Source organism: Asparagus officinalis, chromosome 5, assembly GCF_001876935.1.
Source record: "Asparagus officinalis chromosome 5, Aspof.V1, whole genome shotgun sequence".
Classification (NCBI taxonomy): domain Eukaryota; kingdom Viridiplantae; phylum Streptophyta; class Magnoliopsida; order Asparagales; family Asparagaceae; genus Asparagus; species Asparagus officinalis.
In genome coordinates, this window is record NC_033798.1 from 57,112,895 (window position 1) to 57,132,403 (window position 19,509).

At 34.7% G+C, this 19,509-nt stretch overlaps 1 protein-coding gene and 1 long non-coding RNA gene across 2 annotated transcripts; both read right to left on the reverse strand.

The window, feature by feature from the left end:
* LOC109843494 lies at positions 687-11,530 on the reverse strand. Its single transcript, XR_002247700.1, has 2 exons — positions 11,407-11,530; positions 687-941 (listed from the first exon to the last, which is right to left on the reverse strand). It is a non-coding gene; the product is annotated as an uncharacterized LOC109843494 (long non-coding RNA).
* Positions 16,310-17,248, reverse strand: LOC109841859. Its single transcript, XM_020410791.1, has one exon. It carries the CDS (start codon positions 17,246-17,248, stop codon positions 16,310-16,312), a length of 939 nt encoding a protein of 312 aa, XP_020266380.1.

Here is a 19,509-nt window from a genome sequence, read left to right on the forward strand (position 1 = left end):
TTCTGCAGCCCTATCAACAGCTAGTGGTGGTGTGACTACTGGCGACTCCTCTGCAATAGGTACATGAGGTGTTGATGGCGACACCACTAGATGTGGTCTCACTAGCGGAACCCGATTCACCATCTGCTCATCAATCACAACTAACTGGGCTGCAAGCGGTACTATGAGGTCGATCAGATACTCTGGAGCCTACTGCGGCTCGAGCTCTGGATTAGCTTGCCCAGCTCGTCCTGACATCTATAATTTTAGGAAAAGAGCTTATAAGACAAAGTAAATGAGACCTCAAACAAAATAACGTATCATATAACAATAGGTAAATCATATCACATATCATTCACGTAAATACTTTTCAATCAAGTATGATAGTTATCATAAAAAATTATAATTTTTAAGGTATACGTATAACGTCCTCACTCAGTCTACGACTTGACAGAGAATAATCCTAATGATGCTGGAACTAGAGCTTTGATACCAATTATGACGCCACTGATTTCACTCAAGGCTGTAGTCCAAGATGAACCCAAGGATATCAAACTTGTCATGCACCCACATAGTGTGACAACACGTTTCACCATCACATTAATATCTCTCTAGTAGAATCAATTATAAACAAGTATAGGTACAAAGCAGATAAAATAAGATAGTAATGCATTAAACATGATAAAGGAAATGAGAGAATCCAATGATAATATAATCATGTTCCAACTGAGTAAAATGAAGTACAACTGATAAACTAAAACCAATGTGAAGTGTCTCAATATATAGAGTCAAATGAAATAGTACTTAGGTACTCAGTCTTTACAAAATGAAATACAACTCTAAATGTCTGAAAGTAAATCATAACTACTGTGGAGTTCTAAATAACTACTAATAATAAATAATGATAGGAGCTCATCCGAAACTCCATCAACCTGCTACTCTCCGTACGCCTGACTCGCTAACTGAAAAGAGGGGAAACAACGATCATCAAAGCGCTAGCGAGATAATCTCCACCACCCCCAAGGGGAGGGGGTTAGGAGTATATAAAAATATAGGTTAGTACATACAGACATATATAAATTATCTATCATAAGCTGAGTGGAAATTTATATTTAGAAATCCACAACACGAGAATGGGTACGTCGAGCAAAATAATCCAAATAAGGAAAGCCTCATGTATATACCTTGTATCTCAAATTGTGAATCGCTAAATACCAACTCCAAATCCTATGAATAAAATAAGAAATACAACTCCAAATCTCAACCAATACGAGTTATGTCAAAATGCTCACGCTACCCTCGGGTAGATGGCGTAGTCTCAAATATAATATCCCGGTCAAGGAAGCTCACATAAAATATGTCGTGTATGACAACCTAAGTCTTATACCCTACTCTCGAGTAACTAATATGAGAGCATGAATGCAATCTGAATAATACTCTATCTGAAACAACGATGCTAAACGGGTGTAATCTACAGCGATTTTATTGTAGTATACCAACTAACCACCCTGAGTGTAGTCTACCATGGTCTCATTTCGATATGCTAACTAACAACTCAATTTTAAAAATAGTGATGCATAATGGAGTGTAGTCTAATGCGATCTCATTGCAGTATATCAACTAGCCACCCTGAGTGTAGTTTATCGCGGTCTCATTGCGATATACCAACTAACCCACTCAAGCATCCACAATCATGAAATGCAATATATGTGTCACTATATATTATGATGACCTCAAAAATATATATTACGCACCTCAACAGATCGTGCGAACACAACCCCAAAATGTATATTCCAATGTCCAAGCACGTGTCTCAATGTGTGGACCCAAACTTCATGTTCACAATCATACCCACAAGACCAAAACACACTACTCACAATTTCACACAGATTGGTCGACTAGCTTACACATGTCAGTCAACCGGCTGCATGCACAAGATCATGCACATACAAATCTAACTTGATCGGTCGACCAATGCTTGTGCTTCGGTCGACCGACTAGAGGTCAGTCAACAATTTCCTGTAAACATCTATTTTCTATACAAAAATCAAAATTTTTACAAAACACAAGTGTATAAATCTTGTTTTAATGTAATTAAGGTTCATATTACTTCACGAAAATAGAGATATAAATGTATTGGGGAAAAGCACAAACCCTAACATAATCTTATTTACAAGTTCATCATTAAAACAAGCAACTTTATCAAAATCTCATGTTAGATCTGTGTAAACTCTTAAATCCAAATCAGAAAATTAGCTTCTATAACTGTTGAAATCATAAAGATCAAATCTTGGTAGCTTATAGTTTAAAATAACAATCTTTATGCTTAAATTAGGTTTTAAGGCCCGATAAAACCAAATAAAACTCAATAGAAACCAATTAAAAATGAGGATGGAATTGGAGGAGATGAAACTCGCCTCAAAACTCGCTGGAATCCCCAAAAGTGCAAGAAAACACGATCTTTCGACAAACACCGATGATCTCACCCTCTTCTTGGTATATTCTTCACAAAGCTCTTCAAAATCAGCAAAATATGATCTAGGGATTTTGAGGGGAGAGGGTGACTGCTACGGTTCAGAAATATGACGTAAAAGAGAGATTTTCATGAAATATATCCATACATATATAGGCAAACCCAAAAAAAAATCAAAAAGACCTGAATCCAAATAAGACTAGGAAAATGGCCCCGTCAGTCAACCGATGGCTTGTCATCAGTCGACTGATAGGTAAGCATCAGTCGACTGACCCGAGGCATTTTCTAGCCTACAGGTTTTGCATGTGTGTGCATGTTTTTACTTGTTTTGTGCATGTTTAACACTTGTATACTCTCATATATACACTTAATTAATCTCAAATCAATTACTAACATACTCATTCATCCATAAATGATATTTATCATAATATAACTCATTTTTTTACTATTTATGAGGTTTTATAGTTTACCTTATGAGTTGGTTGCTAACTTACAAGTTAGTTGTTAACCTTAACAACTTGTTGTTAAGGTTAAAAACTGGATGTTAATCTTATGAGTTGGTTGTTAACCTTAGTAATTAGTTGATAAAGTTTATTGTTAATTTTTAAAATTTTAAGTTGTTTGTCTACCATATTAATCTAATACTATCTTCTCACTTTTATAGGATAATTTTAACAGTAAATCCCGGATGCACTTTTGCTATGTTCAACCAATCATGCAATGATAAACATACTCATAACGACAATCTACTAGTGACACAATCATGATGATCGATGATATGATTAACAACCAAACCAATATCTTAACTGAGAGGCACACATCCATGCGTGAAGAGGGACAAAATTTTGGTAGTGTTGCTAAAGTTAGATTAGCATTTTAATACTATTCAATTGCAAAAATATTTGAGTATGATTTTTACCATAATAAACAAAAATGTATAAGAGTGCATTGCCAATACAAAGACATACAGAAAATGCCCTTGGATGTTGTTTGCTTCTTCAATTCGAAATTGGTCGATTATGTCTATAAATAAATTCCATGCTACTCACACTTGCGATCAGCATGGAACTAATGCAGTAAGTCAAGGGCATTTTATAAATTTATTGCAACTCAAATACAAGCTATTCTGAAGGTTAGGCCAAACCTTCGGCTAATTAATATCAAGAACGACTTACTTTGTCAGCTCAGCATCAAGATTAATCACTACAAAGTGTATCATAGTAAAGAGAGAACATAACAGAAGTTGCTCAATGACAATGATGAGGCTTATGATTCAAGTTACAAGTTAGTTGTTAATGTTACGAATTACTTGTTATGTTTTCTCATATGTATACAACTTAGTTGTTAAGAATAAAGTTTAGTTGTCAAGTTTATTATTTATTTGTTAAGTATACAACTTAGTTGTTAAGGTTGCAGTTTATATGTTAATGTTAATTATTATTTGTTGTAGTTATAGAGGAACAAGACCATGGTTAAAGCCACTAATCTAGGAAGTTGTGTTGTCATTTATGAGATGGATGATAGGTTAAAGTGTTTGTTCATAAGCTATAATGCTTGTCTTTAAGGGTTCATTGCTAGATGTAGGTCTCTGTTATTTTTAGATGGAACATTTCTTAAAGACCTCTATAACAATATATTACTTGATGCCACATGATATTATGGCAACTAAAAAATATTTTATCTTGCTTATTGCTTATGCGACCAGGAGAACGAGGAAGAATAAAAGTAGTTCTTACAATTAGTATGGTCCATACTATATGATCAGAAAAATCCTTACAATCCCCTACATCAACTAGTTATAATTTTTAATATTAATAACGGTATTATAGTAGCAGTCAAAGAATTCTTTCCAAATGCATTACATTCTAGGCGTGTTCTCCATCTAGTCAAAATTTTCAAAAAAATTAAAGAACTGAATCTTAAAACAAATAATGCTCAAATATTTGGCGACTTTTACAATCTGTGGCTTATATGTTCATAATTGCCTAATAGAAAGATTACATAAAAGAATTGGCCTTGATAAATCAAAAGGCTTATGTTATCATAGTGGCTTGCTCCCCAGAAAGATGATCAAATGCTTATTTCTCTGGTATAAGGTAAGATATTGTTAAATTTAGTTTGTTGATGAGTTTTTTACTTGGATGTTAAGGTTATGTTACAGATGTTAAGTATACTTTTTAGTTAATAAGGTTACATACTACTTGTTAAGGTTACAATTTATTTCTTATGTTTACACATTAGTTGTTAAGGTTACATATTACTTATTAACCATAATAATTAGTTGTTAAAGATACACCAGAGTTGTTAAGGTAATTTTAGTTGTTAAGAATACACCTTAGTTGTTAAGGTTATAGTTTATTTATGAAGGTTACACATTAGTTATTAAGATTACAATTTAATTGTTAAGGCTACATATTAGTTGTTAAGGCTACACATTGTTATTAAGGCTACATATTACTTATCAAACCTATGAGTTTTTTTCATGTAATTTACACATATGGCCATGTTTACTTTGAATGTTGTTGAATCCTAATAATTGCGTAAGAAAGGCATGATATTACGAATCTTACCTTTGGTGAAAATGATACGCAAGAAAATCATAGAGCACATGCATGATAGAAGAGTTTTGACATCGAAATAGACTGGATACTTATGTCTAGAAGCTAAGATAGTATTGAGAGATAGTATTCATTAACGATGCTATTTACATGTTATGCATTCAATACAAGATATTGTGGAGGTTGAATCTAATAAAACATGTCATGTAGATTTGAAGAAATGGACATGCTCATACAGGTTTTGAGACATCATGCATTTACCTTGCAAGCACGCTTCTGCTACAATTACTTGGATGGCGTAGGCTGTCTAAAAATTACTACATATAACTGATCCCCATCAAACACCAATGTTGGAAATTACAATGTAACGGCTTCCAGAAGGCTACAATTTAAAAATTTTTATATAGATCGATGAAAGCTCTAATTCAACAGCCTTCATAATCAACATCAGGAGTTACAATTTGATGACTCTCTAAATTCTAAGGAACCAAGACGAAAGTTACAAGATGATGATCTTTGCAACGCTCTAGCAAAAGAGACTACAAATTAACGGTCTCTTCAAATAAAAACGCAGATATCTCTCAAACTGTAAGGAATTTGGTGAAACAGACAAGAGCAAACCGAACTCTTTAGGGTAGGTTTGGTTGGCTCTGTCTCGTTGAAATAGTCGATTTTCTTATATAATTTGTTCAATTCTGACTTACGGTTTGAAAGTTATGACATGTTGTTCACAGCAAGTTATGTTCTGAAGTCCGTCTATAAGACTGGACTTCGCCTGAATATTGGACTTAGCCTAAAGCTCGCCAAGCTCACCTAAGGGTCATTGCTACATTCTAGAGTCAAAACACAGAGTTCGTGGATGCAAAACGTAGAGTTCATCTCTGCGTTCCAACGACAAAATTGAGAGTTTGTAGACTCAAAACACAAAGTTCATCTCTGCATTCCAACGACAAAACGCAGAGTTCGTAGACTCAAAACGCAGAGTTCGTAGACTGTGTTCTAATGACAAAACACAGAGTTCGTAGACTCAAAACACAGACTTCATCTCTGCGTTCCAACAACAAAACACAGAGTTCGTGGACTCAAAACGTAGAGTTCATCTCTGCGTCCCAACAATAAAAATGCAGAGTTTGTGGCTGCGTTCCAGGCTCAAATGCGGAGCCCAACTTTGCATCTCTGATCCATAATACAGAATTCGTGCGTTTTTAGGATCAAATGCAGAGCCCAACTCTGCGTCCTAGGTTCAGAACATGGAATTCGTGTGTTTTCAGGCTTAAATGCAGAGCCCAACTCTGCGTCCCAGGTCCAAAATACAGAGTTCGTACCCAAAACGCAAATTCTGTGTTTGACTCGTTCAAACACGGGTTGAACGGTTCCAGAAACCGTTTTCTCCCCACGATTTGAGAGGATCACCATCCTATCATGGAGAGATTTATGGGAGGCGGTTACACCCCATTAAACCCTCATTAAGGAGAGATTTAAGGGGGGGGTTACACCCCTTTAATCCCCTATAAATAGAGAGAAACTCAACTAAGTTTGGGATCTCCAATTCATCTTCTTTTTGACAGCAAAGAATAGATCTTTTGGCAGATCATCTTTAAAGGAGATCGGCATTAATCCTTGGAGAGCTTAGAGCATTCTTCAGCAATAGGAGCTTTCTTCATCCTTGGCTTACAAATTAACCAATTTCGGTTTAATCAACTCTTTCATAGAGTTTCAAACTCGTTCAGAGTTATCAACTCTTCAAGAGTTTTAAACTTGTTTTGCAAGTTCATCCAAGACGTTGAGTCAAGAGGCGAAGACAATGTTCCAGTGAGGTATTCGGATCGTTAATGGGATACAAGAATCTAAACTCCCATCGACACCAAGAAGAACCCAGGTTAAACAAAGGGAGGGATCTCTGTCGATCTCTTCTCTCTTTTGTAAATTAGGAAACCGATCGAGAAGATTTGCAATTTCTTTTTCTAAGTCTGTTAGAGAGAAATTGTATCGAGAGAATTGTAATTAATTATTTTTCTAAGTCTGTTAGAGAGAATAATACAAATTCATTTTCTCATTTTCTTCATTCAAATTTTCCCACCAAACAGATGGGATGAGATATTTATCATCATTATGGTTGTTTATGACTATTGAAGTATTCAGAAGAAGTTATGAACCAATCATATTTCCTATTTTAAATTACGAGAAGCATGTTTTATAGTCAGAAGACTATTGATTAAAACCTCCCCTTACTAAAAAAATACATGGAATACCATGTATTAGATGAAGGAACAACAAGTCACTAAATACTCAGCCTGTTAAGTTCCCTCGATGCCACATGGAAGGTCACAATCGAGCAACATGCAATGAGCCTATCTAGTCTTTAAGCTTTTATATTAGACATTAACATTTTGTATTGGCTATTAATTTTTTGTACATGCTGCTAACCCTAAGTGTTAGTTGTTTAACATTTGTATTTGTTGTTAACATTTGGTGTTACTTGTTAAGGTTTAGTGTTAGTTGCCAGTTTTTTGTATTAACTGTTAACCTTAGGTATTGGATGTTAACCTGATTGGTTAGTTATTAAGGTTATAAATTATTTGTTAAGCTAAATGTATAGCTATTATAATTTTGATTTAGTTGTTAAGATTATAAGTTTGAATAATGTTAAAGTATGTTTAAGCTGATAAACTTTTGTGATTATTAACTTTGTTGTCAAGCATACAAAGAAAGAACATCATATTAATTTAACAATATACCATAAACAAACAAATATTTACAACAATTAAGAGTGCTTTGAGAATCATTTAAAATTATTTTTAACATAGTTAGACATGTCTATTGATTCATCTATTGGTGAATCATCACATTGTTTATCAAATCTGCCGAGGTCATCATCGTTAAGTTTACCAAGGAGTTTTTTCTTCTTTCTCCCTTCGACTAGTAGATAAGTGGTTAGCTTCGCTCATATGATCCATCTTGTGTGATCTTATGGTGTGAGGTGTATGATATCTTTTCCTTTAAGAATAGCTTTTATATACAGGTATGTGTAAAGTCTGCAGTCATACCTATATATAAACATATAAAAAATATTAACAAGCATTCTCTAACATTAACAAAACTGAAACCTTAATAACTAGGCTATGAACTTAATAATATATCTGTAACCTTAACAACTTTGTTGTAAACTTGATAACTAATTTATAACTTTAACAACTATACTATAAATTAAACTACCAATCTGTAAGGTTAATAACTAAACTGTAATATTAACAACTACACTACATACTTAATAACTAATTTGTAAGATTAACAACTAAACTATAACCTTAACAACTACCAGTTAAATCTTAACTACCACTCTGTAATCTTAACAGCTGATCTAAAACCATTATAACTAAACCGTAAATTAACAACTAATCTGATATTTTAACAACTAATGAATAAAAAATTACAAAAGGTAGAGTTTCCTAAAACTTACAATCTCTTTTATTTCCCACATGGAACTGTTTCATCTTTAAATACGAGAAATACATTCTTTTCTTTGAAGCCAATTTTTATATGGTTAAAGAATTTAATCATATTGAGTACAAATTTTCTATGACCAGATCGGTCTTTTTCTTGAGCAATAGTGTTTGACAACATTATTTTGAAGATCAACTTCAAGAAGATGCCAATGATCATATTGGACAATGAGAACTATTAGAATATTAACTCTAGCCATGATGAACTTTCTAATGAAAAAATTATAAGCATCCTTGTAGACTACTTGTTTGGCATGTATTTTGTGCTATAATGATAAATTAAATAGGTCAATCATGTTTATCATAAAAGATATATGATATTGACAAATAAATACTTACGGAAAATAATACAGAGATAAGGCCATATTTTTTGGCTAATGCTTCATTCTGAGGCATAGCTAACCATTAACGTAGTGTGTCTATTAGCGTTTCAACAACCTAGAAAATGATAAACAATATATAATTAATTTGAATTTAATTAGTAAGAATATCTTTATGACATAATAAAGAAATGTTATAATATGAATCTTACACTATCGTGAAGTCGACCACCACGTAGGATGTTAAGCAACTCAAATCTATCTATGCTTAACTATTGAGAACTGTACACTTTTAATAATCTATAAAAAAATAATTAATAACCTTAACAACCAATAGCTAACAATGACAATAAATCATTAAGCTTAACAACTATGATAAACATAACAACAAACTGTAAACCTAACAATAAAGCAGTAACCTTAACAACTAGGAGATAATTTGAACAACTAAGTAATAACATTAACAACTAAGTAATAAACTTAATAACTAAGAGATAACCTTAACAACTAAGTGGTAATCTTCACAACTACGAGATGACCTTGACAACTAAGAGAAAACATTAACAACTAGCAATAAATTTAACATATAATCTAAATACTTACTTGTTGTACCTGTAAATACTAAAATGATTGATAATTTTATTCTCCCCTTTTGTCAGTTTGACTACTATATATTCTGAGATCGTAAAGTTATGTAGAATTATGTACTCATTATACAATTTGATCACGAAGCCTTTAGGGAAAAGAATCCCAATGTTTATATCTTTTAGAATTTTTTTCTTTCTCGAATATAGGAGAATATATAAAGGTCTTCTAAATTTTAAGGGGATGACCAAGTAGCTTGGCGGATACTATATCCTTGAACCCACTTTCACTCTATCTTTATCCCCCTCGTTCTACATATTTTTTTTTCATTCCTCTTTCCTTCAGTATAAGGGCTAATAACATGTTACAAATGCTTAACCAATCATTTGATTCTTCTTCTCTACAACTATTCTTCCACATTTGCATTCCTCTTTCTCCTATTAAGTTTTATTTCCTCCATCTCACACTTAAAGGAACTTCATTATCTTTAGCATCATCTCTTCCATCATCAACAACAAAATCAATTTTATTTCTGGAAAAATTATCTTCTTCAACAAAATCCTTCTTTTCAATCTGAACGATAGATGGAGGGATTTCCTTCTCCACCTCTCTATTAGGTGAAGTGTATATCTTAGGTGGAAAGCCTGACACAGAAAACATTGATTGACATGAAACCACTAATTATACTTAATAATTACCAACTAAAAGTAACAACCAATCTGTAAACTCTTCCATGTAAGCTGTAATCTTAACAATCAACCTATAACCTTAACAACTAAACTGTAACTTTAATAATCAATATGTAACCTTAATAACTAAATTGTAATCTTAACAACCAATCTGTAACATTAACAATTAGACCATATACTTAATATCAAATCTATAACATTAACAATTAAACTGTAATGTTAACAATAAATCTATAAACTTAACAACCAATTATTAGACTTAAACATCTATCAGCTACCATTAACAATAAACTTAACTAACCTTTGATAGTTTGCTCCTCCATCACTTTAAAAGATTATAAGCCTTCGGCACCTCTATTTTCTTCATCCCTTTCTTGTTCACTAGTTTGTTATATGAAGATGGACGACTAGGGTTCTTTGTGGGCATATCCAAAATATTTTTTACGGATAAGTCCATCCTTAGTTCTTGTTACTTTTCAAATTGATATTCATATTTAGTACCATCAACTCCTTGTTTAGGCATCATATTTCTTCAAATAGAGTATATAGTTCCTCTCAGTGGGAAGCTCTCTAGTCTTTATATTTATTCTCTCCACATCACAATGTAGTTTTTAATTCATCATTGCGATCATTTTTCAAAACCTCAGATGTTGAGGTAATTTTAACTAATCAGTTATCTCATCATGTTGCTCTACAGCTTCATTATTATTCTGAAAAAAACCCTGAGCAATAATAAGATAGAGTATCTGTAATAACCCAAATATTAGTGCCTTAAAAACTTGATTAATAATTTTTTAATGACAGATTAAAGAACTAATTAGGGGTAATTTTGGGATTTTACCCTAACCCCTGATTATTTGCCACGTTAACAGTTGTGTGGCTAAATATCATTTGACGTATTGGTCGGCACCTCTTAACGGAAGAATAAAAGTAGAGAATTCAGAGAAAACATAGGGAAATTGGAAGAAAAAAAAAAGAGATGAAGAAAGAAAAAACAAACAAACAATTAAACAGATCACACCTCTCCTCCCTAACAGAAATCCTGAAATTTTTAGAAGGCTTGTGAAGGGAGAAAGGAAATCAATGCAACAAATCAACATCCAAATTAATTGAGGTATAGTCTCCTTTCAATTTCATAGTAAATCTTAGTAAATTGAATCAAATTTGAATGAATAAGGAAGTTAACTTGTTATAAATGTAAAATAAAGGAATCTAGGGTTTGCAAAAGGACTTTTCTTATGTGTTTATGATGCATGAAACAAACTGAAAAAAAGAAAGAAAGAAAGAAAAATAACTAACCCTAGTTCGGTGAGGTCTGACCACCGGCCATCCCTAGTCGCCGGCGATCCCTTGCCGTGGTCGTGATGTTTTGGCGAGACATGGAAAGGAGAGAGAGAGAGAGAGGAGAGAGAGAGAGAGAGAGAGAGAGAGAGAGAGAGAGAGGAGAAAAACCGAAAGAAAAAGAGGAAGAGAGGGAACCGGAAAAAAAAGAAGAAAAAAAAAAGAAAAGGAACGAAGAAGAAGGTGGGGAGGAAGATGATCTGTTGAAATGATGTAAGGAGAGGAAAATTGCTTTAAGCCCCCTGAACCATGAAAATTTTTGAAACAGACCTTAATAATGTGAGTTATGTTTGAAAAAGGATGGAAAATATCTGTTTAGCCCCTGTTACTTACTCAAGTTGTAAATAAGTCCAGTCTTAGGAATAAACAATAAAATTTTTAGACTTGATAAAATTTCCTATAACCCCTGCATAATTCAATTATTATTGATTATATCTGAAATTATTAGGCTTTAGGATATGAATTAATTTACCTATAATATATGTTTGTTCTGAATTAATAATTAGTCCTATATCTTACATTATAGGTTCTGGTTGATATTCGGGAGAATAATAGTTTGAGAAAGTCGTGACCACTAGAGGTGAGTTCATTTCTCACTAGTATTTTATAATATGAAATTGCATGAGTTTTATATTTGAATTATCTTGTGATAAAAATAAATAAATAAATAATATGTCTTTTCATGTATAGAAAGATTTGACCTATTTCTGTTATGGTCTATCCTACAATATGATGGTAGCCTCGTACAATATATGAAAAGTCAATTTGAACTTATGTAAAATATGGAAAAATAAATTTGGCTCTCATGCAATTTTCAAATAATTGTAGACTTTGATTTATCTGAAAGTTTTGATGAAGTAATTGGAACGTATTTCAACCGTTTAACGGATTCAAAGATTTGCCGTAACTTAGTATCTGATAAAAGAAAATGTAAATATCTGTAATCTCCTTTAACTGAAATGAGAAGTTTTACCTTGTCAATTTCATTTGAAATATATGCAAATTCTGATATGCAAAGTATTTCTCATTTGACATGTGATCTCGATGTTTTCAAACCCTCAAATAGTCCACTATGGATTGGTTCTGCCTGCCATATGGTGAATGCACCTTTATTTGGCCCTTCTGTATTGGCCTTGGCCCTTCTGTATTGGCCCTTCTGAAATCTGTTCTGGCCCCTCTGTATTTGGCCAGTAGCCTATGGCAGTGTTAGGTGCATTCGGTTCTCGGGAATTATCTGTTATCTGATGCGGTTACGCATTCCCTTGCTACTGGGCTAAAATTCGTAGCCTTAGTGTGACCTATGGGGTGACTTTTACATTCATGAAATACTCATCGAGAAATGAGATTCTGATAATTGACTGTGAAATTAACAAAATAACAATTCTCTGATTTTGTACAAATTAGTAGTTCTTTTCCTTCTTAATGTTTACCTTGATTCAAAAATGGTTTAATTCCAAGAAATTTCACAGTTTATTCAGTTGCACATGAGAAAGGAAATATAATTGTTGTATTCTTTCTTAAAAATGACAGTATTACGATATTTGGATTGTAGTTTGCTATCTGTGAATTTCTCATGCAAAACTTGAAATTTGTTAAATTCTGAGAACTATTCTTATTACTATTTTGTTAGTTATCTAGGAACTCTAGTGGGAAATGTTCTCACTGACTTATTACTATTTTGTTAGTTATCTAGGAACTCTAGTGGGAAATGTTCTCACTGAGCGTTAGCTCACCCCGTTGTTTTTAATTCACCCCGTTGTTTTTAAATATTTTTCAGATCCGGCGTAGCTTCCTATTAGCCGACTTTTGGTTTGAGCCTCTTCTTGTTATATGGAGAGCCTCTTCTTGTTGATGTTACCTTCAGCGTATTTTGTTTTGTTTTGTAAAAATGCTTATAACGGTGAGCTTGTGGGCTGTAAGTACCGATCTTATATATATATATATATATATAGTTGCTCTGATTTCTATCATCAGCAGGTTTATTACTATTTGAAAATAAACTATGCGATATGATTTGCCAGGCTTGACTTGTGCATAAGACTTGTCTCGTGCACGGGTCGCTGCTGTCGCGTACCCCGTGTTTTATGATATTCCGCTGTAATTTCGGGGCGTGACAGTAAGGTGGTATCAGAGCTTAGGTTTCGACATTAGAAACCTTGTAGGGCACGCTATTATAGAGTATATGAGCTAGATGAGTGTTAGCGTATGGATCAATTATGTGATATATGTCTGTATACATACGTATATATATATATATGTATGCATATAAATATTTTATTATAGGAAGATATGGCTTTCGGTAATGAGCAAACCCCTCCTAACGGAGATAGGGATCTAAATCAGACGATAGGTGATATGATAAGATCTAGAACTGCTCATGGGTCCACTTCCGGAAACTCAATAGACAACAATGCATTGATGGATCTGCTGTAAGCAGTGACATCTGTAGTCACCAGACAACAAGATCAAATTGATCGCAATCGGACGAGTGGTCAAAGCGAGGAACACCCAAAATTAAGAAGTGGCATGGGAGAATTCAAGAAACTATCTCCACCTCGTGCATAAGACTTGTCTCGTGCACGGGTCGCTGCTGTCGCGTACCCCGTATTTTATGATATTCCGCTGCAGTTTCGGGGCGTGACAGTAATGTGGTATCCAAAGCTTGTAATCAGAACATCTCTGGCTTTTAAAAGCTGTTTCCACATCCAAGAGGCATTTGGCTTAATTTGAACCTGCCAGATATTATTTGACTATAAATAATTCTCATGTATCCATTTAATCCATAAGAGGTCCTTCTTGAGATGAATCATCCACAACAATCTAAGAGCAGCTGCGCAGTTCCATGTTCTTGCTGAGAAAACACCCAATCCTCCAAATTTTTCCTCTTGACAGATCTTTGTACAGGAAACTAAAGGTATTTTGTGATTCCAGAGAAAGTCTGAACACATCCTATCAATTTTGCTTAGGATTTTACAAGGTAAGATGTAATTATTTGTGAGGAACACCCAAAATTAAGAAGTGGCATGGGAGAATTCAAGAAACTATCTCCACCCAGTTTTGAGGGAGTGACTGATCCTATGATTGCTGAGCATTGGATCACAGAAATGGAAAAGGTCTTCACATACATGAAATGCCCTGAAGAGGAGAAGGTTGATTATGCAGTATACATGTTAAAGGATCGCGCTTACGGGTGATGGCAAATGCAGGTCAGGACATTGGGTGAGAAGGCATACAAGTTATCATGGGAGGAGTTTAAAAAGATTTTTTTATGAAAAATATTTTCCTTCAACTGTTCGCAAACAAAAAGAACAGGAGTTTCGAAAGTTAGAGCAAGGTGATAAGACAGTAGCTGAATATGAAGAAGAGTTCACCTATCTATCAAAATTTGCCATTCACGGATACCCAGAATGACAGATTTTATCAATTGTAGCCTCCCAGCATATGATAAAGTCTTCCTCTTTTGCCAGTTTTGAATTTGCTCAGAGATTTTCCTGATTAAAGGAGAACAGTCCATCCAAGATAACTTTTTTGTTATAAGAGGCATACCCAGATACCTTACTGGCAAGACTCCTTCAGAGAAGTTTAGATATGAGCAGATTTGATGCTTCAAATTTTCACTGATACCACTCATATATATAGAACATTTATTGGGGTTAGATTCCAGAGAAATTGACACAAAACCAAAGAATGAGGCGAGCAGCTCCTACCCAAAGAAGCGATTCTGGCAAGACAATCACAGTGGGAGAAATAAGAATTGGAGAAACAAAAAGCAGAATTTTGGACGCAGAGAAGGGCAATTTCCAAATCAGACAGCATTTAGGATGAAATTTGAACAGATTGTCATTTTTGAGAGTATTAAGCTTTCTTGACAGGTATTCCATGCCTAGCACAAAAAGATATGGGGAGAGGGGATCCCCTTGTCTTAGTCCTCTAGCCTCATAAAAATATCCATGGAGAGATCCATTGAGAGACATGGAAAATTTTGAGGTAGTGATACATTCCATAATCCAATTAATCATAGCAGTTGGAAACCCCAGACCTGACAGCATTGCCTCAATAAAGCTCCAATTTATGGTATCAAAGGCCTTTCTCAAGTCTATGTTGAGGATGGCTCTAGGTGAAGACTGTTTTCTCCCATAGTGCTTTATAAGCTCATGAGCAAGCAAGATATTATTTGAGATAATTCTACGAAGACTGTTTTCTCCCATAGTGCTTTATAAGCTCATGAGCAAGCAAGATATTATTTGAGATAATTCTACCTTTTACAAAAGCACTTTGAGCATCACTAATCAAAAAACCCATTACTTTCTGAACTCTACAAGCAATTATTTTGGCAATAATCTTATAGACACAATTGCAACAAGAGATTGGTCTAAAATCAGATGGAGATTTAGGGTTGAGTACCTTAGGAACCAATGTGATTGAGGTAGAATTAAGAGTCCCTAGAAGTTTGCCAGAATAGAAAAATTCCTCAACTGCCAGATAAAGATCTTCTTTGATAATTTCCCAAGCTGCTTTGTAGAATGAGGCATTGAAACCATCTGGTCCAGGGGCTCTGTCATCAGCCATTGAGAAAATAGCATTTTTTTTATCTCTTCTCTTGTGATAGGAAGACCCAGCTCATTACTTTGAATTGAAGAAAGGATCGGGCCATTTGCTATTACTTCAGGGTCAGGCAAACCAACAGGAGGCGAAACACCCAGAAAATTTTGATAATATTCAATGAATTCCTTGATGATATCAGACATTTCAGTGATCCTTACTCCATTTTCAGTGATTTTGATAATATTCAATGAATTCCTTGATGATATCAGACATTTCAGTGATCCTTACTCCATTTTCAGTGTAGAGAGATAACACTCTATTTTGGTGTCATGATATCAGACATTTCAGTGATCCTTACTCCATTTTCAGTGTAGAGAGATAACACTCTATTTTGGTGTCTTTTTGCTTTCATAATAGAGTGGAAAAATTGAGTGCATTTGTCACCATATATCCCCCATTTAATGTTTGCTTTTTGTCTGTAGAAAGAAGTTTCACAATTTAGCAATCTCACATACTTTTCCAGACATTCCTTCTCTTTTGAAACTAGTAAGGGGTTAAAAAGATCATTGCTCATGTCCTCCTGGACCTCAACTAGATCATTTTTAGCTCTTAATACTTGCTCACTTATATTCATGAAATGCCTTTTATTCAACTCCTTTAGAACTGGCTTGAGTTTCTTGAGTTTGGTATGGAATATATACATCTTGTATCCTGTAACAACCTGATCCCAAACTGATCTGACTGTTGAGAGGAAATCAGGGTGACTAATCCACATCTTAAAGAACTTGAAAGGCCTTTTAACCTCAATTTCCTCATCTTCAATTGTGATTAAACCAGGGGAGTGATCAGAACAGTTTGGAGTCAAGAATTCAACCTGGCTTGAGTTGTATTTTTGAATCCAATCTTCATTAACCAGAACTCTATCAAGTTTGCACCATATTCTTGTGTCAATATCCTGTTTATTGCACCAAGTGAAAAAACATCCATTAGTCTTTAGATGTACAAGTTGACAGGAAGAGATGAAATCCTGAAAATCTTCAGTTTCTGCATCAGTAACTAAAGATCCACCAATTTTCTCATTGTTGTCAATAATAGTGTTGAAATCCCCTCCAATGATCCAAGGACAGGAAACATTTTGTTTAAATGCCAAAATGTCATGCCAAAGAGATTTTCTTCCAGAATTATCATTGAGAGCATATACCACAGTGATTAAACATGATAATCTGCAGTCTTTTGACTCAACAGCACATGTCATAAATTGATTTGAGGATCTAAGTAGCTGCACTGAAAGAATGTCACTATCCTAAAGAATCCAGATCCTAGCATTATTTGCTTGATGACAATTTGAAAACCAGTGCCAATCTTTGGTCACTTTATTTGCAATAGATTGAATTTTTCCACTGACTACCTTAGTTTCCAAGAGGGCTACAAAAGGAAGCTTATATTGGAATATTAAGTGCTTCACCATCATGTGCTTAGAGGATTTGTTAAATCCTCTCACATTCCAAATAGCTAAATGCATTAGAACTTTAGACCCCCCCTGTCTGGGGCAAAGTCTTGATGCTCCAAGGGAGAGAAATGTGATACCTGAGATAATCCCTGGTTATTTACTTTCCCACTATTTCTTTTTGCAGATTTCTCCTTTGTAACACTGGTAAATCCAGTAGTATTAATAGCAGGAGAAGAGAAATGCTGAAGAGGGGGTGAACTAATAATTCTGGAAATTTGTATTCCAGAGCCAGATTTTCCAACAGGTTCCTTCTGTGCACGTGCACCAGAAGAAGATTCAGAGATAGCTTGATTTCCATGTTTGATTCCAGATCCCCCAGAATCATCAGTAATATTCTGTGCATGTGCATCAAAATTTGCTCCAGAAGTTTCATCTACAATCATTTCAATATCAGGAGCTGCTTTAGCAGAATCTGCCCTAGAGGTTTCATCAGCAACATTTGGAACTGGAGTTTTCCCGACATTCTTTTCTCTGTGAATAGGCACCCATCTCATTTTCCCAGTTTTCCTTCTACAATGTTCAGTAAGATGACCAATAATATTATAGGTATCACACCACCTTGGTTTAAGCTCATAAATCACTTTTTGTGTGTAGCTCTTTCCATCAGGCCCTTGTATAACAAGTTGATCAGGGAGAGAAGATTTTAGAGGCAATTTCACTTCTAATAACACTCTAGCATAAGATAACCTTTTCCTTGTTGCAGTGAGCTTGTCTGTGGTTATAGGATTTCCTATGAGAGTAGCAATTTTACTAATCCCAGTAGGACTCCAAAGATTCAGACGTAGGTTTGGAAATTGCACCCACATAGGGTAATTATAGTCTTGAACCTTTTCCATATCAGTGTCAATATTCCATGGCTTGAGGACCAGAGGTCTTGAGCCAAAGAACCAAGGCCCCGCTTCCAAAATATCACACATTTGCTTTTCAGTTTGGAAATCAAAGAGAAATACACCTTGCTTTATTAGATGAATTTCAGGAATAGAGATTTTCCCCCACAACTTATTTACATAAGTTTCCATAGATTTAAATCTAACGTTGAGACCAATAACATAGCCAATTAAAGCATATCTCCAGTATTCTTCTCCTTCTTTCCAATCTTCCAATGAAAATATAGCAGTATTTTCTTGGTTAGGAGGGACATAATTCAGGTTTAAACCCTGACCATTCTTCCTGTTATCAGTAAACAAGCTTGCAAAAGATTTCGGAGCTTCAACCTGATTCTTAACAACATCTTCTGGAATTGAGTTAACAACTCCATCATTTACTATTTTCTCGGTCACAACAGGATCCTTTATAGGATTAACATTCAGATCTGTATTCTCAATAGATCCAGGGAAGTGATCTATTGGAGAAATACGTTCATCAACATCAATAGCATTCAACCCATTCTGAGCAAGGTCATCCATTAATTCCTCATCTAGATCTAGATTTGTATTTTCAAAAGCAGAATTTTCAACCTCATCTGCCCAAAAACTTGATGGCTTCACTAGTTTTTTAGATAGGAGACTAGATCTCACCTGAAGAGGATCTGAGATTGATCGAGATTTAGCAAGAATCTCATCCATACTCATCTTCTTCTTCGCACCTTTAGGGCCAGTGCTCTCCATTATCATTGAAAAAGAAGATTCCTTACGTTCATCCCCTGATACTGTGCCATTGGATTCATCTCCCAGATTAGACGAAGAGGGGAAAGCAAACATAGAATCCCTCAACTCATTGCTGAGCGCTCCCTTGACGCTACTCTTCTTCTTCTTCCTCATTCAAAACCAGGCGGGGTGCACATTAGCAAAGAATCGCCCGCTAAAATGCACCGTTCAGACCCGCCCCTAAATTGGCAATTTAGAGTGAGCTATGCTTCTTGGCCTTTGGCACGTGATGCAATCGACTGTCATCTGTCACCGTCTGTCGAAGGCTTATTTCGGCATATGATGCTCCAAAATATAAACTAGGTTATCTTCGTTACTTTCTAGTGGATTATGAGTCATGAGGCTTCACTAAGTAAAGGA

Excerpts from the sequence above, each read along its gene's own strand:
- LOC109841859 (XM_020410791.1), bottom strand. The coding sequence starts at position 17,248 with ATGACATGTGCTGTTGAGTCAAAAGACTGCAGATTATCATGTTTAATC.